General features: G+C 36.6%; 1 protein-coding gene across 2 annotated transcripts in view; it reads left to right on the forward strand.

The window, feature by feature from the left end:
* The first annotated feature begins 259 nt into the window (after positions 1 to 259).
* Positions 260 to 22984, forward strand: part of LOC128021549 (probable ATP-dependent RNA helicase DDX4) — a 39747-nt gene continuing 17022 nt past the window's right edge. Inside the window, exons 1-15 of one of the 2 annotated variants that reach the window (XM_052608836.1) lie at positions 260 to 380; positions 813 to 889; positions 2027 to 2057; positions 5238 to 5285; positions 9210 to 9260; positions 17649 to 17705; positions 18454 to 18474; positions 18569 to 18661; positions 18890 to 18931; positions 19017 to 19043; positions 19133 to 19195; positions 21239 to 21283; positions 21371 to 21406; positions 21492 to 21536; positions 21648 to 21790. In XM_052608836.1, the coding sequence (XP_052464796.1) occupies positions 866 to 889; positions 2027 to 2057; positions 5238 to 5285; positions 9210 to 9260; positions 17649 to 17705; positions 18454 to 18474; positions 18569 to 18661; positions 18890 to 18931; positions 19017 to 19043; positions 19133 to 19195; positions 21239 to 21283; positions 21371 to 21406; positions 21492 to 21536; positions 21648 to 21790 (726 nt within the window). In that variant the 5' untranslated portion in view covers positions 260 to 380; positions 813 to 865. Of the gene's footprint in view, positions 381 to 535; positions 676 to 812; positions 890 to 2026; positions 2058 to 5237; positions 5286 to 9209; positions 9261 to 17648; positions 17706 to 18453; positions 18475 to 18568; positions 18662 to 18889; positions 18932 to 19016; positions 19044 to 19132; positions 19196 to 21238; positions 21284 to 21370; positions 21407 to 21491; positions 21537 to 21647; positions 21791 to 22984 lie in introns of those variants that run through there. The other variant, XM_052608837.1, reaches the window with a different exon arrangement.

Raw genomic sequence — 22984 nt, forward strand, 5'->3', positions numbered from 1 at the left:
TGGGCAGGTGACAACAACAACACAATCAATTGCTTTTTAAAATATTAATTTGTTTATTTATCATACATTTTGTTTACCCTAGTTATTTGAATACAATCCTGGTTAAACCACAAGTGCTTGCGATCGGTTCACTCATTCACTCGTTTGGATTTAGACCGAAAGAGTCACGATGACTCATCATGAACAATAACTTCAAACGACGATTCAAACGGATTTGTGAATCGTTTGTCTAGTTCGTTTAAAAGAATCTGTTCAAAAGCGCGAATCGAACATAACACCGATTTTCCCGCCCACACAAAGAATAATTACGTCATTTCTGCCCGGTTTTTCTCGCTAGCGGTTTCTTCACGTGTCTCCGGCCATCAACTCCTCTGCTAAACGTAAGCTGCTTTATTTTATAACTTTAACTCCTCGGTCTTAATGCGAATTAAAGCACGATTGAAGAGAAGATTGACTCGTTAGCGTCAAATAGTTAGGCGATAATTGTGAAGTTGACTTTTACTGCTGCGGTCTAACGTTAATTGACGTAACATTAGTCGTCTTTGGTGTTAATATCTATCTTAATTAAATTATTAGCTGTTAAATTAACCTATATTACTGTACTGTAGCAGAAAGGATATGGTGTCGTGTGCTTTTTCTAGAAATGACGGTGTTTTACACGAGGCTTTCAAAGAGGTTAAGAGGCCTTGTGCAGAAACTAATGACCGATTTAAATTGAACGTTAATTGAACTCCTTAAAATGTTAACCGATAATCGAGTTAGTTTGATGTAGGAAATATTGAGTTTCAGCAGTGTGGTGTTTTCTGTCACAGATCTTGGAGAAGTGTTAATTGTCGGTGGTATCCTCTCAGCTGAGCTGCTCATCATGGATGACTGGGAGGAAGATCAGGTGAGGCCACCACACTCATCCTCTCACGGTGTGAAATTCACTAGCCACACGGAGAGGTCTTGATTCCTTCAGTAGTACTGGAAACATTACTCATTGTTGTTTTATTTTATATTTTGACATGTATATTGGCTAAGAGAAGTGATTTGATTACAATGAGTTTGCCAGAAGTTTCTACGTGTTGCATACGGCCGGTGTCCTGACATTTTATCCTACCCCGTCAGATTTTCCTACCCGGGTTTACTGCGCACGCGCACATCAATATCGCGTCCTTTGTCTCATGCTAAACAACGATATTTAATGTATCTGCATTACTGTAAGGGTAGGTTTAGGGCTGGGGTAGGTGTAGACTTTAATAAAAACGCAATCTAATTGGTAGAAAATAATATTTATTGTTGGTTTCCTGTAACTGTATCCCTTTTAGCTACAACCGCGAATATAACACATAATTACTGTATTTGCAGTACTGTAAGGGTATGATTAGGGTTGTGGTAGGTGTAGACGTTAATAAACCATAACTTTACAGTAGAATTTTCATTGTGGAATTGTACTACCCACTGTTTTGGTGGGAGGTAGGAAAATCTGACAGCGTAGGACAAATCGACAGAACACCGGCGCTTTTATCCCAAGTGACTTTCAGTGGATGCGAGGTTTAACGTTAGTTTCGTTGTTTCGGTTCATAAACTTAACGTTACATTACTTTGCCAGATGTGCAGCGTTGAAGATACAACATGTACATTTCGCAAGTGTTCAGTGCAAGAAATCAAACCCGATGAACTTTTTAGTACAGACTTCAGCACCTGAAATGAATGTCAAATAAGTGTTCATTCAGTTAACATTCAATTATTTCAAATAAATACAATAGGACTTTGATGCAAGATGAAAAATGTATGCTGAAAAAAGTCAGAATAGTCGCATTCCTTGAACAAACAGGGTCAAGTGATTTCATTTTTAAGATAAACTAATCATAAATTAAAAATACAAAAAAAAAAAAAAATCGATTCATGGCCTTAGAGAATTGATTTTGAATCACATTTTAAAAAACGATTAATTGGAAAAATTGAATTTTTTACCCAGCCCTAATATTTAGAAATGAATGTTGTTAATGTGATTACTTCTTAATTTGTTCATCTTTTACAGGGCCCTGTTGTATCCTGCAATTCAGGTTTTGGTAGGTTTAAAAAATAATAATGCACACACACATATACATACATACATACATACATATTTATTGCACTTTGTTCTTTTTTTACGTTTAGTTCCATACAACCTGACAGAAATTACATTTCAGTTTCACATTAGGGCTGTGCGATTTGGGTAAAATATATAGATGGAATTTTTTTGACACAGATTGCGATTACGATTTAATTTGCGTTTTTAATTTGGCAAAGTCAAGCTTCAGCTTAAAATTGTCAATAGTGTGCAGGACAGTATGGGTATTGTTACCCTGCTGAAAAAAACAACAAAAAAAATTATTATGGTTTCCAAAATTATTTTTGTAGTGTGTTTTGGGCATTACTCTCATATTAATTACTGTTCTATTGTTTCCCATCTGACAGATTATATCCCACCAATAGAATCCATCAAATGCAAGTAGACACCATTATAGTTTACAGAAAAGCCAAAATAATTCATATTTTAACCATTAAATCCATTCATTTTCTTTGGTGTTTTGGGAGGGGTTCTATTGTTTGTTTGTTTTTGTTTAAGCAGGGAATATTATAATTGCATTTAGGGCTGTAGCTATCGAATATTTTAGTAATCGAGTATTCTACCAAAAATTCCATCGAGTAATCGGATAAAATGTGTTTTTGCTTAAAGTGCAATATTAATTATGCAAGAGAAAATAAGACTCCTGGGTCTCTTAAAATGAACAACTAAGTTTCCTTTTTTAGAAAAAAAAAATATTTTTTAAATGCATAGAATGCAATGCATAAATAAAAAATAAACATTTAATTATTACCTATTGTTTTTTTGTCTGTACTTGTACTGTGAACAATGACAAGAAAGTTGACAGATGAATTAAGTGCATTTTAAGGGACATTCAGTTGGGGTTTTACATAAAGCATTTTCTGAGATGCACATTAAACACATAAAACATGAATTTAATTTATCTTTTAATTATTGAAAATTAAACAAACTTAATTTTTTTTTAGTAGTAGGCTATGTACATTCTGCTGAACAATAGTAATAGATTTCTGGCAAATACTTGTCTTTAAACTAAACCAGACTTTTATTTTGACGGGTTACCATACCTTTACAGTTCTGTGTGAGTTCCCACACATTGTGACGTGACACTAGTTTTACTCAAATCAAAGGGTCAAATGCTCATGAAGTGACTGTCAGTGCAGTTCTAGAGATGTTGTTCATGTGTTCACCTCCTCATTAAGTGACACAGCAGACGCTGAAATCACCAGAGCGTCACGCGCGCTTCAGTGTGTGTGATAAAGGAAGAAGTGCTTCTGCTCCATTCATTAACAGAGGCACACAGAACATGCAGGATTCATATTTAAACAGACTGTTCCGGCTTAATATTTACAGATATTAGTCCATATCGTGATTTGATGTAAGTGCAATGACCTATTTTTGATTAATTCATTCAAAATTTGGCAAATTCCGTGCCATCCCACGTTAAACTGTAAATTCCGTTTTATGACTGGATTCCGCGATTCCCTCCGCATTTTCTGCATCGCAGTAAACGCGTTGTCACATTAAAAAAAAAATTGAGAAAGAACCTGACATCAGATTTAAAATATATTAAAAGAGGCTTTGAGGCAGAGGAATTTGCCTCGATAATTTTTTGTAATCGAGTTTCAGCCCTAATTGCATTACTTCTTTTACAGAATTTACTTATTTAATTTAACAGGAAAGATTTATTTTGTGTAAATAAAGAACTATTAGTTTAATCAGTTATTAAAGTATTACATAGGTTACATAGGCTGATTTATTCGTTTTTAATATTTGGGATTTTAAAAACAAGTGGAAAATGTGTTGAATGTTTCATTTCATCCTAGTGAAATTAGCAAAGCAGTGTGACAGATTTTTTTTAAAAAGCAGAGCCAAGCAATTTTTAAAAGCAGAGCCAGGCAGGTTGAGCGCATGCTTCGGGTCTCATCCATATTGCCATATGTGCTCGTGGAGACCTGCGGAGCCGCGTGCGAGTATAACTGAACATTACGAGACAGGCTTGTGTGAGCGGCGTGTTTAAATGGCGAGTATGAGAAGCATTCAGAGTTGTGCGCTCTTCTGAATTGGGAATAGCGAACATGCATTATAAACTTCTACCAAATTAGAATCTGTTGGGGAGATAAAATGTGCAAGATAACGTTCATGTACTATTAAAAACCTATAGGAATAAATATTTTATTCTCCAGACACCGCTCTTGTAAATTAACTTTACCTTTTTTTGTGGTGTCTGTCATTTCATAAGTTTTTCTTTAGTATTAACTTTCCTAACTATTGACCCTGCAGACGCAATAATCACACACATACACACACACTCTCTCTCTCTCTCTCTCTCTCTCCCACTTTCTGTGTTTTTTTTTTTTAACTGTGGGCGTTTACGCAGTTAGGGCAGTGCTGATTGAGGAGAACGGGGGTGCGCTCTCTCTATTGGTTCGTTATAATGCCACTCAAGGCTGACAGTCATGCATATGCTCTGGAACAGAGTAATATCGCATCCACATCGCAGGCTTTGCGATTAGCAAAATCGCAATGTCTCCAATCGCGTTTGCATTTCGATTTCAATTAATCGCACAGCCCTATTTCACATGCTTTATGTACACAAAAATTGCTTGATTTTGAACGGGCATCACTGAAAGGAACGATAACTTGCAGTTAAGTGAGTCAGAATTATTCAGTAACTGCTCTGAGTTTGGTTATTTCTCTCTCTCTAACTACTAATACGAGTGAAAACTAATCATCAAAACAAGTATTTGAACATTTCAGTATAAAAATATCAGCTGTCTGTTACGCGTGTTTTCTAAAGCTTGCAACTCAGTATTTTGTGAAATAAAAATATGCACAGGAATTTAATTTTTTACCGTAACGTAAACAAAACATAAGGAAACCTGCCAAAGAGCACTGACCCTGCCTCTTCGACCTGACTGCAAATAGAGACCGATCCATTCAGAATTACTAAACACCACAAAATATACTTTTCACAATGTGTGGGAACTCAGTGATCCATTCCTCCTACAAAATAATAAATCATGTCTATGTTTGTAGCATCTCCCATCTTTTGCCTACATGTACATAAACCCCACTAAATAATGTAGACTTGACTGACTGCTTCACTTTCCCTTTAAATGTACACTTAAATGTCAAATGCACTGTTGTGTTTTACTTGCAGGTCTGAGCTCTAGTGGTGCAATTGGAGGATTCAAGAGCTTCTATTCAGGTTCACTCTCCCATTTTGTACATGCAGTCATTTGTAACCCCTTTTCCAGACAAAAGCAAATTTCAATTGACAGCATTGGCTAGAGCAAAGAGATCAGAAACCCTGCTCCTGGTGATCTACGGTCCTGCAGACCTTGGTTGAGCCCTGCTCCAACACTCCTGCCTGTAGTTACCAAGTAACCCTGAACACCTAGATCAAGCTAGTTCATGTGTGCTTTAGTGGCATCAAAGCTGAAATCTGCAGGATGGTAGCCCTCCAGGAGCAGGGTTGGCATTTGTGTGATCGGAGTTGTAGACTAGAAACATTAGATGGCAACTTTTTGTATTATGGTCATTAAGCTGCTACCTTTATACCACTTGCTGTATTAGTCGTAACACATGCAGTTTCCTAAAATCCACTCCCTGGAGTAAATCCAGTTACATAAAATGCAGTTACTAATGTAGCTAAATTACTGAAGGGTCTGTACACATTGTAGTTAATCAATCAGTAGAGGAATGCCAACTGTGTTTGAACAAGATGCTTTTCATTTGTAGGAAGTACAGGAAATGGGAAGACAAACAATGTTTCGTATCTCTTTTCTTTAATGCTGTTCCTGTGAATTTGGTTTGGAGTCCTGAAGGGATTTTTGTTACAGGACTTCAGAATGCAACTAAATTTAATATAAATATGCTTTCAAAATCTATTAGGTGTCAGTTGATTTAAACAAATTAACTAATTGCACAGATTTGTGCAGTCTTAAATAATTGAGCCTAATATTAAAATGTGTAATTATTAATCAGACCTGCCAGCCTGTGCACCATTTGGGTAGCCAGTATGTACTTTGACCTCAAAGTATGCGGTTACAATTTGGGACCGTAAACTACGTGAAAAGCTTTGTTCAGTTATGCACATGCAGTATGCTAGTCACTTAAATCACACATTTGTTCTTGATAAACAAAATATTTGTTAAATTGTTACTTGTGTACGGAGTGATAAGGCCAAAAAACTCAACATTGATGATGATCACGATACATTTCTAATTTGTAAAGGCATATTTTTGCTCCCAAGTACTTGTTGTAAGAACCAGATCATTATTTTTTGTTTAAATCTACTTTTTATGGTCGGAACATGACAAATGCTTTATGCTTTTCCTGTAGGACTGCATGATAAATCACATGAGATGTTTAATGTGCATCTTGTCAGTAAAGCCGGTTCTGAAATCAGTGTTAAATCTCCATCACGCATTACATGGAGCAGCATTTACTACACAGAGCTGTTATTCACAGACAAGTATGGGCAATAACTAGGGCTGGAACAACGCGTCGAGGTCATCGATGACGTCGACACAAGAAATACGTCGACGCAAAATATGCGCATCGATTCGTCGACCTGTTTTTATTTCTCTAAAAAACGTTTGCAAAACGTTTACCTTATGTGCGCTGAATATACGCGATGGCCGGATCAACATTCTGTCCGACGTTATAACCAATCCAGGGGTTTTTCTGCATTGATCTTTTTTTTTTTTTGGCGGCTGCTTGCTCTCTCTCTCGCTCTCTCTCTCTCCCTCGTGCATATTAACCAAAATCATTAGACACGATAGAAAAAGGGCAGAATGCCAAAGTTTCAGGTGGAGCATTCTGAGATTTTTTTTTTCCTCCATGACAGGCTGCTGGCTCCCACTGTTAATTTATTTTCTTTTTTTCCTTTTTTTCTTTTTTTTTGGAAAAGCACTCTCTGTATTAGGGATGTCAATTTCGACAAATTCTCATGATCGATCGTCGTTTAAATTAACGATCAATTAATCGATTAATCGTTAAGCTTCATACTGCAAGATGCGTCTACAGTAGTTATCGCATGAATTGGTGTGCAATGACACTAAAAACGCAAGTGTCCTCCCACAAAGGAAAGGGTTTTTACTGTAAATAAAAGGCTAGTAGGATTATAAAATGAATCGATTGATCATTTAATATAATTATTTAATTCAAATACAATGACTAATATAACTCAGTCTCAGATGCACTCTGGCATATGACCGGAGCGGAGTGGTAATATTTCCTTGAGCGCCTTTCTGAAGATTCCACTCCGCTTGCTCAACCCAGTTCATAATCCAAGCGTTCTAAGTGCATTTTATCTTGTGTGTGCTTTTCACATGCTTTTTAATCCATGTGTATTTTGTAAAGATCTACGAACATTTCATCTCCTGTGTGTGTGTGTGCGTTTGTGTTTTAATGAGCCTATTTTGAATATTCTATTGCACAACAACAGCAGCTATTTTCACGGAAATAAAGTGAATGAAAATCAAATACTTTTTCAGTTTTTGCATTTTAGGAATGTTTGCTAAGGATAGATTAATATATTTAATACATTTTAATTAATACAATTAATAAAATTAAGAAGAAACATAATAATTTGAAACATAATAATTGCTATTTATCAGCATGCATAATTTTAGACAATTATACAAGAATTTTGGTACAAACAGTAAACAATTAGGCCTACTAGAAAAACTTTATTTTGGAGCTGGAACTGGTTTACGGCGAGAGTCAGCGGAATATTAACGGAGCGCTTGCTCGGGCTGTTAGCGACTCAGTGGAGCACACATCCATAGAGCGGAAAACGTTGCGGGCGTGCGTCCATGTTTTTGTTACGGTGTTATTTTCTTTCCAAATGTACATAGGATATTGTGCATATCAAGGAAAATCCGGAGAATGCGAAAAAACCCATCTACGCGTTCTGATGGTACAGATGTTTCTGGTATGCATAAATAGCCCTTTGCCAGCTGAGACAACCTGGGAAACCTGGTGGCATTCGCTTTCCACCAATTATTACATTACATTAACATTATCACCATTTGAAATAAAATGATCCCAAACAAAACTCTTGTGTGCTCGCTTCATTTTCCTTCACAACTGCTGTACTTTACATGTTTTGGCATAAGCCACGTGCGTCGTCCTCTTTTGGCGGTTGGCAAACCAGCTAGCCGCCTATGTCTCAAACTATGCACGTTAATGGTGATCATGCTTAATCGACCGTCGATAAGGTTTATCGATTAAAATATTTATCGACAATTAATCGATCGTCGATTAATCGTTGACATCCCTACTCTGTATTAGCTTAAATCCCTCAAGTTTACATTGGTTACTGTATTCTTTCAATTGCTCTAAACAAGTATTTGAAAAAAAATAATCGTTAGATTAATCGATGCATCGGAAAAATAATCGCTAGATTAATCGTTTGAAAAATAATCGTTTATCCCAGCCCTAGCAAAAACATTATCATATGTAAAAAAAAAAAAAATTGCATGATCTTTATCACAGAAAAATATTTGAATGTAAAGTCGGCAACACCAAAGCTCAAAGGTATAAAAAAATAATGTTTAACTATCGCATAGCATATGTGACGTTTCAAGCAAGCAGGCTCTTCATCAGAAATCTTTCTGCTTGTTTTTTGGTCGATCACCCAGTTTAGATTGTGTGTGCTTTTGCTTCCTTTTTCTGATCTTTATCACAGCAGCTCATAATGTAAGTCAGTAGTGTCTAGGTACTAGTACTGTTGTTGCCCTTCTTCAGTCCTGTCCATCTGTCCTCTTGTAACAGCCCATCTTTTGGTTACTTGAATGCACTGAAGGTGCAAATATTAGAATGAAGGTATCAAATTAGATCTAATCTAAACTAAATACAGCTTATTAAACCGAAGCTCTTCTAAACCACCAAGCAATTTTGTAATTTGTCAGTCTTTTGGGTCCTAATTGTGTACATCTAATAATTATGGATGTTAGTACAATTGAACCTTTAGTTTGGTCTGGAGAGGTATATTAGAAGCAGTTCACATTACCAAATTTAAAATCGGATGTCAGCTTCTGTTATGATTTGGGACTATGATGCCTAAAAGCTAATGTAAGTATATAGATTTGAACATATGCAAAGTGTGTCCTTGTGTTTGTAGATGTTGACGGCAGCTCATGGAAGTCTACTGGTGATGGATTCAGGGGCAGAGGTGAGTAGGTGAACTCAAGTATTGATAACTGAAGTAATGAGTAACTGCATCAAGAGCGTTCACACAGTTGATGTTTCATTGAGACCTCAAGAGCAGTGTTTTTCAACTCTGTTTCTGGAGCCCTAATACGCATTTTTGAATGTCTCCTTTGTCCGAAACACCCGTTTCAAGTCTTGGGGCATCTGCTAATAAGCATATCCGTTACATCAGGTGTTTGATTAGAGAGCCAAAATGTGCAGGGTTTTTTGGGGTTTTTTTTGTAGAACTGCTAAAATTGTTGGTTTGAATTTGAATTTACTTGTGGATGTAGACCACATTTCTATCCAAATAATATTTGCCACAGTAAGCTAGGGACACTCTTTCACTAAGCATGTGTTAGCAAAATGTGCGTGAAAACTGTATGGATGCGTGTATAGCAAAAATAATTGATCATAGGTTTTCATACTGAAATTAATTCTAGATTCATGAAAGTATAGAAACAACTGAAAGCACACAATCATAGCATATACTTTAGTTAGACTTAATGTGTTAATATCGCATCATATACATTAGGGGTGTTCGATATATATAGTTTACGTTAATTTCTTAACTGTTGTTTAAACGATATGCAAATTGACATTATAGAGTATATTGCAAAAACCAAAAAGAAACACCCAGTGAGTGAAAGCATACACTGAGATGTAGGTGTAGGTTAGACTACTGCACGAGCACACGTCCACACTAGGGGTGTGCACGGATAGTCGAACATTCGAATGCAAAAGACACTATGTGAACAGCCCTAAGAGCTGCGGTCTTTTACAGCACTTCAAATATGCCGTGGAGAGTCACAGAAAGTGACTGAATTCAAGAACACTGTTACGGCATCTCTCAAGCAACAAATAAACACTACTGACTTGGAGAATGCAGTGAAAACTCCTCTTCTCGCGTCTGCCCTAGACCCTCGGCCCAAACATGTCAGGTTTATCGATGAAAACATGAGAGAAGTAAGAAAAGAAAAAAAAACTTTTTTTGAACATTATCAGAACATTTTCCCTGATGCGAGTGGTCCGTTACCAACGATGAAGAGGATAAAATCCCCACTCGTCGTAAAACGCTGAGACAGTTCTTCAGCGCTGATTACAGAGAGTTCTTGCTGGAGCCATGCATTCCACCAGATGAGGATCCCATTCAGTGGTGAAACGAAAACATGAAGCGCTTCACAAAACTTACTCGCTTAGCACACCGTTATTTGTGAGTCGCGCCAACGTCTGTGCCGTCAGAGCACGTTTTCTCCGCGGCCAATCATATTTACATGCCCGTATTTATTAAGAACATGTAAAACAATAGGGAAAAAAAGCAAAAAAGATTTGCTGACAGTTTCAGAGTTTCAAAGTTGAGTGTAGTCTACGTTCTACAAGAGCCTAATTACTGCAGGCAGCTTTGTTTTTTCTTTGTTCACTTTTTTTTTTATTTTTTTTATCTGTACTTTTGTTTGTTTGCACGCATTGTTAAAGGTTTTCAGCTACAAAACACAATGTGTAATGTTCAAGCTTATTGTGTGTAAGCTTGTTCAAAATGAAGGAAACAATAAATGTTGCTGAAAAATAACGTCGGTCTCATTAAACTTAATTTAAATAAATATTCAAATATTTGTTTTTTGTGAGCTCAAATATTCGAATGTGATATTTGCGGAAAACGCCCATCCCTAGTCCACACGGAGATGTGTTTTGCTGTATATGCTTACATTTTGTATCATTTAGGTGTTTCGTCCACATGGATCTGGTGTTTTGGGAACTGATATTTTTTTTTAAACCGTGTCCCAGAGTGGGTAAATCTGAGAAAATTTTAGCATTTTAGTTTGGACGGTGAATCAGTATATTTTCTGAAATGATGACGTCAGCCCACGTCTCGCCCGTAGGCAGACACCGCTACGTCACATAACTGCAACAAAGACATTAACAAACACTTTAACATTAACCCCTTTACGTGCAAACATCGCCGACGGCCCTAGTTTATATTGTTTCACTTTCACAGCACATTAAACATCACTGTCTTACTTCATCTGGACAAACTGTGCATCAATTGAAAGTTTGAAGACTCTAGCTTCGATATTTTACCAATATTTTGATAAAACATTGTTGCAGTGACAGATATTTAGTGATTTATGTCAGAAGTGCAAAATAATAAATCCGTATTATGCCATATTTTGAATAGAAATTCACCACTCACTCATATTCAGTCACGTCAGCAGCGGTTTATTTGTGTTCACATAGACTCACTGAACAGCGTCAATAAGGATTTATAGACCAAAGATGCATATCTGCGGAGATATATGGATATATTTACAGATGTTTACTTCATATTTCTTCAGACAGAATCGTCATTTCTATTCATTTTTCATGGATTTACGCGATCTGATGATAAACAGCCACTCCCAGAGATCTGTGTGTGCGTGCAGTAGTCACAGCTCGTGCGGTGTGTGACTCAGACTCTGATTGGGTCTTTCAAACGTCAATCTTACAGTTTCATATCTGGACACCGCCCCATCGTGTCACATGCTTCCTGCACACTTCCTGGTAGTTATCTGGCCAAAACAACACTGAAACACCTCTGTACACACGAAATATCCAAATAATAAACCCGCGATTACGATAGTAAAGCTTGGTATGAGAATTTATTGAGATCTGGGGCGTTTTTATAAAAAAAATCGAAAATGTACATCGGAAATGCTAACTTGTGCAGCGATGAAAAAGGCTACAAATAACATATTTTTACAACAGTAAACGACCAAATTCCACCCCTGATCGCTAAAGGAAGTTATTATAAACACTCGATCGGCGTTAAAAGTGAGTTTTGAGTAAAAGTGTACTAATAATTTCATAAATTGTCTGATGTAGCTTGATGCTAACGTTAGCTCCGATGCTACTAATAGCAGGTGCTTTTCTTCTTCATAATGCATTTTTGTCACAATAATTCACGTAAGGTCGTAGGAAAATGTTTTGTTGTATTTTTATAGTAAGACTTTTGATAAATAAGGGCTAAATGCAAAGAGAGACTTTTCACAGCCAAACACACACAAAATACACAGGAGAGTTTACATGTGAGATCTCACAGAGATGACAAGGGCCATAAATCAATCTGATTAGCCTTCTCTAAAAACACACATGACATGGCCTTAGAAAATATTTCATAAAATTCACAGTTTTACAGATTCGATTATTTTACAACGTTTTGGAAGACTTGTGGCCTTAGCTACACTGTGTTTTCAAACTCATTTCCTACATCAAATTTTTTTTAAATACATTTAAAACATATGTTTTTAATATTTTTATTTTTGTTTTTATGTTTGAGCTTATATATCTCTATCATAACAGTCTGAGTGATTCTGATTCCTGAACAGTAAACTTTAAAGTGTCAGCTTTGTGAACAAAGGTTGATTATGTATCTAGTCAGAAAGAATCAAAAGCAGAAACCTTTTTATTTTGGGTATGTAATTTCGGTCTCCATGCCAAAAAAGGGGGGTTACTAGTAAGGGGTTAAAGTGTAATTTTATGCTATTAAAAGAATTCAACCTTAAAGTGTGATTTATTCTATTAAAATACATTTATAATTCCTTCAAAATACAAGATAAGTGGGAAAATATGCCCCTGTATAAATTATATCATCTGATGTAGTTGGGTTAACATTAGGGCTGAAACGATTCCTCGAGTAACTCCACTCGCAATGATTTTTTTTTTAATGTGACAACGCGTTTGTCACCCACAAAGCGGAAGGAGAAACAAGCACTGAATTCGCATACAACGAGTCGGCAGTGTTTTGATTTGAGGGCGTGGGCAAACATAAAGCGAACGTCGTGGCTTGTGTCCATTGCAAGATAGAGCTGGCATACCACAACTAGGGCCCTGTGATTTCTGCGATGCAGAAAACGCGGAGGGAATCGCAGAATCCAGTCATAAAAACGGAATTTACAGTTTAATTCGGAATGGCGTGGAATTTGCCAAATTTTGAATGAATGAATCAAAAATAGGTCATTGCACTTACATCAAATCACGATATGGACTAATATCTGTAAATATTAAGCCGGAACAGTCTGTTTAAATATGAATCCTGCATGTTCTGCGTGTCTCTGTTAATGAATGGAGCAAGAAGCGCTTCTTCCTTTATTAACACACACTGAAGTGCGCGTGACTCTCTGGTGATTTTAGCGCCTGCTGTTTCACTAAATAAGACGAGAACACATGAACAACATCTCCAGAACTGCACTGACAGACACTTCATGAGCATTTGACCGTTTGATTTGAGTAAAACTAGCATCACGTCACCCGTCAAACCCGTCAAAATAAAAGTCTGGTTTAGTTTAAAGACAAGTATTTGCCAGATATGTATTACTTTTGTTCAGCAGAATGTAAATGGCCTACTACTAAAAACTTTTTTTTTCTTTAAGGTATGATCACACAAAATTTCTTCCATGTTTTATTTTTAATAGTAATTCCCTTTGTTTACCAAAAAGTTGTTAATTTTCAATAATTACATTTTTTTTAATGTTTTGTTTAATGTTTAATGTGCATCTCAGAAAATGCTTTATGTAAAACCGAACTGAATGGCACTTAAATGCACTTAATTCATCTGTCAACTTTCTTGTCATTGTTCACAGTACAAGTACAGACAGAGAAACAATGGGTCATAATTTAAAGTTTATTTTTGATGTATGCTTTGCATTATATGCATGTAAAAAAAAAAAAAAAAAAAAGGAAACTTAGTTGTTCATTTTACGAGACCTGTGACTGTCACAAAGGGACCGCGCGTTCAACATGGACGTTAATACGCACAAACACACACCAAAACTGTTTGGTGATACAAGAGTTTATTGTAATTGTTAATCAGAGAGTGAATAAAATACCTGCAACCCTCAGGCCACATTCTCCGCTGCAGAAACAAACACAGACTACCTTCCATTACAAAGACATTCACATTTATACTGGTGGCCAGCACCATTACTACATGTGGAGGGACAAACTCACAGAAAACACTTTACACATGTTCCCTTAAATGTACAGGGTCTGAAAGAAACATATTGCCATGATGTTCTACTTGATCAACTTTGATGTTATTTAGGGCTGTGGTGGTGGCTGATTTTTACCACCGCGGTAGTCATGGACCAACAACCGCCGGTGGCACGCTGTTGAAAAAAAAAAAATATATATATATGCAGACCTGCCAACATGTACGCATTTTTCATACTCTGCACGCATTTTGACCCATAAGTACGCTTGTACGATTCGCTGCTCCCTAGGTACGCATTTTGTTGCGTCTTGCATTTCGCCGATTTCTGTTTCCATGCAATCTATGACGCTGATTCTGCCACTGATCCACAGCGTGTGAGTGGAGTGAAAAGCTTTCGGCCAATCAGAGCGGTGCATGTTAACCCACCGTCCACCTGCCCCTCCTATCCACAAGCTTAGTTTGTAGTTAGAATTAGAAAAGTGGTGGAATGGCTTGTAATCTAGAAGCATGAGACAGGCGAGGTGCTGATTAACGTAAGATAAAGGTAACAGTTAGGCTATGTTTAGCATAATTAAATTTATGAACATTAAAAGTGACCTTGACACCTTGAGCAGTCCAGCTGTGACGAGCTCAGTTCAGTTCACGCGTTCATGTAGGCTAACATGTAAGGGTGGCGCTGCCAATAACGCACCTAAAAGCTGTCACAATGAACCAGCAAAAGTAATGATTATGGATATTTTATGAATATAATTATTAATAAGTGTTTTTGGTATCAATGTCGTGTCGACTGCAAAGATAAAGTTGACGATGCCGTCTCGCGATCTTCGCAGTAGTGAACGCGCCAGAGAAATGCACATTTCATACAGATTAACGTTACATAAGAAGAGAGCAGTCTGTTCTTTCGTTTTGAATTGTTCTGTTCAAACTTCTGGAGTCTATTGACGCGTATACGCGTTATGAGTCATTTTCTCCTGATAACTCCTAAAATAACTTAAATTACACTTTCAGTTTTGATCGTACAGATAAGAGCAAAATTGAATCTGTAAAGGGTCTACTTTTATTTGTATACAGACATAATAACAAAACTTTGTGCACATAAAATAAAGATAACAAACAAGCTGTGCTGTCTGCAGCCTTTGTCTGCTGTGATATTCATTTACAAACATGTCATTAAAATGAACTTTAACTCCATTAATACTCAACGAAGAGACATGAGAGATATATCTATAGAAAGCCTGGCATGTCTACTTTTAAACCAAACAAGTGCTGCCAAAAACAAATACTCTGTGATAAAGTAATCCATATGAAAACCATGCTGTTTTTCACATCTCCCTTCATTATATTCGACCACGCCCCCGCGCTGAACGCTCTATTCAGATTTTAATGTTAAATAAAGTTTTTATTTTTATTTTACTGTTTGCTTCGCGATGACAGGAATAAGTCACCCCAAAATGTGATTTGAGTATTTGGATTTCCTCAGAAAAAAGAATGAAGCACGTTATTCAGCAGAGAGTAAGTCTCTTTTTATTTATTTCTATACTTGTACTAGTTTTCACATAACGTGTAAACATTTTACTAGTTAGACTTTTTCCAAAGACTTTTTCCAAACTATAATTCCTGACTAAATGTATAATCAAGTGAAACATTATGAAGTTTCAATAACAATATGCAATACTATACCATTCAAAAGCTTGATGTAAATAATATAAATGTAACTGTAACAAATGTAACAAACAATGCTGTTCTTTCAATTTATTCCCCTAAAAAAAACGGAAAAAGAAAAATTCTCCGCTCTTTTCAATATTATTAATAATCTATTAATATGAGCACAGACATGTTTAGTTCTCTGGTGACAAGAAAAGTCATGATTTCCTCCAAAGGCAGCATTTGTTACAAAGAGACTTTCACTGATGCACTACTTAAAAAAGCCAAATCTGCAACCTTTAACAAGTTAAACAATGCAAAAGTTTAAACACTATGCATGGAAAATTATAAAAATAATTTTTGTTTGTTTTTTAGCAAACTGATTTTGATATTGATAACTGCTGGTTTTGCACGTTTATTTAATGTTTTGATTTATTTATTTAGAAAGAATGTCCTCAGTTTACTTTTCAGGTGGAAGAAGTTTCCATGGGCTATGCATCCTGTACAAAATGTTCGGAGTGATTGCAGTAATTGTATAACATTTATGGTCTTCTTGTATATTTTATGGAGTTACTAATAAATCTTAAATGGTGAAAGGATATTATGTGTATAATATGTATTATAGTGTTATGTATCTCATAGGTTTCTCACAGATGTGAGTGCATCGGTGTGGGTGGGGGTGTTTGGGTTGTAGTACTCAAAATTTCTTCAAGGTTGGCAGGTATGTATATATATTAGTTTCAAAATGTGCTAGTTAATGAAGGCGATCATTATATACTTCCTTTTATATACAGGATATATATATATATATATATATATATATATATATATATGGATGTGTATGCACATGTCTATGAAATCAGCCCAGCACCGTCTCACTCATCTAACACAGTCAGTTCGTGTTTATTTGAGAACTTCTGTCAGTGTACGCCGCCTGCAAAACACTAAAATAAATATAGAAAAATAATGCAGTTAAACAAGAAAGACGCCTAAATAAGAAAATTAAATACACCCTGTCTAACGGACGCGAGCAACGGAGCGTGACAAAATACTCATTATAATCAGTGATGCTACACTGGATGCACCACATGATAAATACTTGTCCGGTCTGTGAGGTACTGACACAGAGTTAAAATGTCCTGTATAGACACTAAACAGACTAAACCTGTTGCGTCGCTGTAGTGTTGCGTCCGGTTTAGTTTTCCGCCACCAAGCGAGCTCAATAACTCATCTGCACGCACTCTCTTTGAAATAGGAATAGTTGCCATATTTATTGTTACCATTTTTATTTATCGCTGTCTTGTTTGTATTTGGCCAGTCTGAAGAAAGCCTCACCAAACCTGACCAGCCAGCATTTGCGATCACGAGAACTTGTGCAAACGCAGATGGGTGACATGAATGCAGACGGCTCAACACTAAATTAAGGTGCTGAATGCATAAACTATTTAGGACCTGCGCTCCTAAACCTGCCAACTTACTAGCACAATAACACACTCCTCAAAATGTTGACCAATTATCGTCGTTTTAAAAATTTCAATCCATAAATGACTATTTTTTTGTGGCTTAACCCTGATAAGGGAGGTGGGAAACTACATATTTTATAAAACTGCATACTTTTTTTTTTTCAGAGGGTTGCCTGAACAAACAAGAACACTACAGATTTAAACTTTGTAAATCTGAATCCAAAGTTGTTTGTGTGCAGCATGCTTGTAAAAAGTTAGAATTTGTATTTGACTGCCATTGCTCATGATATATTTTCAGGAGGCAGAGGAGGATCACGAGGAGGAAGAGGAGGCTTCAGAAATGACTTTAAATCAGGTGATATTACATGTATCCTTGATTCTCCTAAACAGAAGTCTGGTTTTGAGCCTCTGTCAATTTTGGTTGTATTCTACTCCAAGAAGAAAACAAGCTGGCTCCAATATAATGCTGATGTAATTTGTCATAATTTTCCTGGATGAAATCAGTTTACTATAAAAGTGAACAGCATAACCCCTTCTGTTAGAGAAGAATTCATGGTAAATTACTTCCTCGAAGTGACCATCATATGGCGTACTTTAAAACTGCCACTGAAGACAACTGAAGTAGGACTAGGATGAAAATCTCATAATTCTTTATTTATATATAAGACACTCTTTCAGGTGCACTCTCTCTTTTTTAAAATACTTTTTATATATATTAGGGGTGTAACAGTACGCAAAAATCACGGTTCGGTACGTACCTCGGTTTTAAAGTCACGGTTCGGTTCATTTTCGGTACAGTAAGGGCAAGAAATGCAAACATTAAACTGCAGGTTGTTTATTACTATACACTTTTTAAAAAAAAAATACTTGTATACTAATATATTTTATATATATATATATATATATATATATATATATATATAGCATAAATTCTTAAATCCCAAGAATGTTTGGAGCTCTTTAATTTGACTTAACGTAGCTGTAATGCCTGAGTTCAAGCAGCAAATGAACCAATCGTCTCTTCCTTTTTATATATATACATACATACACACACACATTTTTTATCCTGTATGAATTTAACAATGTTCTTGCTTATTTTTCAGAAATTGATGGCAGTGATGAGGGTAATTATATATATATATTTTTTGTTGTTTATAAATAGACATGTTTTTGTGACTCTAGAGCACTTTCTTTTTTATGGTACCCATCTGTTTGCAGGTTGGAAGGAAGGTCAGGGTGAAGGTCAGGGAAGAGTGCGAGGTGGTTCCCGTGGTGGTTTTCGCGGTGCTTCCCGTGGGGGTTTCCGTGATGGTTGGTTGTTGTAAAAATTGTATTTGACTTGTAATTTAAGAGAGAAAATAACTAAGGGATGAAATGTGCGAGGCTGTGTATTAATTTGGTTCCTTGACGCAACAGTGAATTATAGTTCAGTGCTCATTATACACATTGAACCACATTACAATATCTTTGACCAATCCTGATCGAGTCGAGTTGTTTGAGGCATATTTTTTTTTTATTTATATATATATTTTTTTTAAGGTGGTAATGAAGAGACTGGGAGAAGAGGCTTTGGAAGAGGAGGTAACAAATTTTAATTCCTGTCTATGTATACATGTACAATTATGTATGTATATTTTTTTTAATTAAAATTTCTTTCAAATTCCAGGAATTGATGAAAATGGCACAGATGAGGGTAATGTAATTTTTCTTTAAAATAATATAAATTCTCTAAAGTGACACGTGATGTTTCAGTAATTCATGGACCCCGTCTGTTTGTTACAGGTTGGAAAGGAGGTGAAGGCCGAGGAAGAGGTCGCGGCGGTTTCCGGGGTGGTTTACGTGATGGTTTGTTATTGAAATAAATAAATTAGAATTGAAGTTTATGTGAGATGATGACAGAAAGGCCTGAGGTGGGAATCTAGCACATCTGTTTAGGGAGTTATTTGTCTGGGGCAACAGTGATTTATAGTGATTTTACCAATAAACAGAGGCGTTTTTTTTACTCATCAAAACTAAGCACTAAAACGAAATTGCCTAAACATGCATTGCTTCAAATGGTATATTAAAACTGGATCTTATATTAAAGGGTTAGTTCAACCCAATAATAAAAATGTCATTAATGACTCCCCCTCATGTTGTTCCAAACCAGTAAAACCTCAGTTCATCTTCAGAACACAGTTTAAGATATTTTAGATTTAGTCGAGAGCTCTCAGTCCCTCCATTGAAGCTGTGTACGGTCTACTGTCCATGTCCAGAAAGGTAAGAAAAACATCATCAAAGTGGTCCATGTGACATCAGAGGGTCAGTTAGAATTTTCTGAAGCATCGAAAATACATTTTGGTCCAAAAATAGCAAAAACTACAACTTAATTCAGCATTGTCTTCTCTTCCGCGTCTGTTGTGAGAGAGTTCAAAACAAAGCAGTTTGTGATATCCGGTTCATGAATGGATCTTTTTGAACCAGTTCACCAAATCGAACTGAATCGTTTGAAATGGTTTGCGTCTCTAATAAGCATTTACCACATATGACTTAAGCTGTTAACTTTTTTAATGTGACTGACACTCCCTCTGAGTTAAAACAAACCAATATCCCGGAGTAATTCATTTACTCGAACAGTACACTGACTGAACTGCTGTGAGGAGAGAACTGAAGATGAACACCGAGCCGAGCCAGATAATGAACAATAGACTGACTCGTTCACCAGTGAAGAACCGGTTGCAATGGGTTTTGGATCACCAGTACTTCTTTCGGACAGTTCGATTCAGTAAACCGGTTGAAGAAAACCGTTCAACGGTTCTTTTGCGCTCAACGTAATGACGTCATTTGCGATGATTGCCCTTGATTCAAGCCTTCGGTTTACCTGAGGTTCTGAAATCACGCAGCTCACACATCCAGGAGAAAATAAACTTGTCAACGCTGCCTCACGACTTCTATTAAATCCAGTTTAAATACTGAATCGTTACATTATATTTTTCCAGCAACGAGAGATAACAATCGCTGTTTTTAAGTAAACTCACTCTAAAAAGATAAACACACAGATGCAAATACACCCAACTTCTTTTTCTCTCTCTCTCGAATGGGCAATATTTAAGAAAAGGGTTTAGCGATTTCTAATTATTGAGGGGATAAGCCCCCATCAATGTCTACGGCAGTGATCGCCCTGATCAGACATTTGCTGTGGCACTATCATGCAGTCTGTAATGATGATATGATGTTAGCAAATATTAGCGACTTTAAACGAAGAAAAATCTTCGTTTAAAGGGCTATCCCACCCTTCCCCTTACCCCTACTCCTCCAACCAAAAAATTATTGTTGGAGACGTGAACAGTTTCAAATAATTCAGCTCGATTTGGTGAACTGGTTCAAAAAGATCCGGTTACATCGAGTGATTCATTCGCAATCCGGATATCACTAAACTGCAGTGTTTTGAACTCGCTCACAACAGACCCAGAAGAGAAGACAATGCTGAATAAAGTTGTAGTTTTTGCTATTTTTGGAACAAAATGTATTTTCGATGCTTCAACAAACTCTAACTGACCCTCTGATGTCACATGGACTACTTTGATGATGTTTTTCTTACCTTTCTGGACATGGACAGTATACCGTACACACAGCTTCAATGGAGGGACTGAGAGCTCTCGGACTAAATCTAAAATATCTTAAACTGTGTTCTGAAGATAAATGGATGTCTAATGGGTTTGGAACAACATGAAGGTGAGTCATTAATGACATTATTTTCCTTTTTAGGTGAACTAACCCTTTAAATGTAAGGCTTGGCAACAAATTATTTTTCCACGATTAATCTCATTTTCTGCGATTTAATAGTGGTGCACAATTAATTTGACTGAACTTAATGTTTCATTTTAATATTTGTGTCCTGCTTTTAAGGTGGTGGTGATGAAGACACAGGAAAAAGAGGCTTTGGAAGAGGAGGTGATATTTCCATATTCATGTGTTTTAAGTACTACGAGTCATTTATCTTATTGGTTCAATTGAACTCTCTTCAATGACACTGTGTAGGTTTCAGAGGCCGGGATGAGGAAGTGTTTTCTAAGGGTAATTTACTGCTGTTTTTAGTAACTAATTAATAAGCTGCTTTTTAAATTTGCTTAGTTTTCTTTCTCTTTTCCCGATTGTCTAGTCTCAACAGCAGACAAGGAAAATCAAGAAGCAAGTGAAAATACAGGTGTCATATCTTCCTTCAATGCAAGAAGTCATTGCTTTAGCCAGAGCATGTGTTATAGTTGACTTGCTTTATATCCAAAATAAACTAACATTGTGTTTCTGTTTCATGTAGGACCCAAGGTTGTCTATGTGCCGCCTCCCCCTCCAGAAGAGGAGAGTTCCATATTTTCCCATTATGCCACAGGCATCAATTTTGACAAATATGATGACATCCTTGTGGATGTGAGTGGCAGCAATCCTCCCAAGGCTATTATGGTAAGTTGTTAGTGCATATATTTAGTAATTCATTTTAACATTGGCTATAAAATATTGTAGGTTTTTGTAATATTAAAGTTATACTAATACTAACTTAAACTTTAAATTACAAAACTGTATTTCTGCTCCATGCAAGCACGCATGCGCCATCACGATCTAATGAATGGTCAAGATCTAATGCGCAGGATTTTTTTTAACAAATAGGCCTAGTGGAACACAGAAGTTCTAAATCGATTTCAATTAAAGTACTGGTCATAATACTTGCATAAAATGTTTGATGTAAAAAAAATGGTTAATTGACTGCGCAGCACAGCCACAAGCGCCACAGTTACGTTTGGGATAATTTTATTTAGTGTCATTCGAAAACATTGCAGTTGTGTTTTACAATACAACGAGCACCTTGAAACCATTTAAAGAGGCGCATTCACCAGTCTCCTTGACTAAGACCTAGAAACAGTCAACAAAGTATGATGATCTCAAACGTGTGGCGCGCTCTCTTCATTTTATCAAATGATCATAATCACATCCTATTAATTTGAGTCCTGCTACTAGCATTTTATTAAGACTAAAACCCCTTTAATTCGGGTGAGAAAGCTTTTTATCCAAGTGGCTTTTGCACAATAATAATACCGCTGTAGACGCATTTGAGTTGGATGGAAACCTGGCTATTGTCTGCATCAAACCATGCTTCCGAACAAATATGATTCACGGTTCTGGGCAGCTCCAGGACAGCTGTCTCTCCGAGCACAGTGCTCTCTGTGAGTGGGGCGGAGTAACTGAGCCCTCAATCAAGCTGCAGTGTTTGTGAGAGCTGACAACTTCACCCCATTTACAGAGTGAGATTCTCTGACTACCTTTATCTTTATATTTGACTGTTGTTGAATCTTCCAAAGGTTTTGGCTTGGGGTGCCTCACATGCGGCGGCAGCACTTTCCACCACACCAATAACATGGGGCTGCCCGCTGATATTGCCTGACTTTAAATCGGTGCTACTAAACACTGATATCGGTATCGATGCCGATATATAAAAAATTTAATCAAAACGAATGTGTGTGCGAACTGTTGAAATTTGGTTATCATAAGTGCATCTCCACAAAAGGAAAATCGCATGATGTTAAAACGCTTAACCTAGGGATGGTTACTGAAACCCGGTATTAAAGGGATAGATACGCCACCCTAAGATGAAAAATTTGT

This window comes from Carassius gibelio, chromosome A10, assembly GCF_023724105.1.
Source record: "Carassius gibelio isolate Cgi1373 ecotype wild population from Czech Republic chromosome A10, carGib1.2-hapl.c, whole genome shotgun sequence".
NCBI classification, from domain to species: Eukaryota; Metazoa; Chordata; class Actinopteri; order Cypriniformes; family Cyprinidae; genus Carassius; species Carassius gibelio.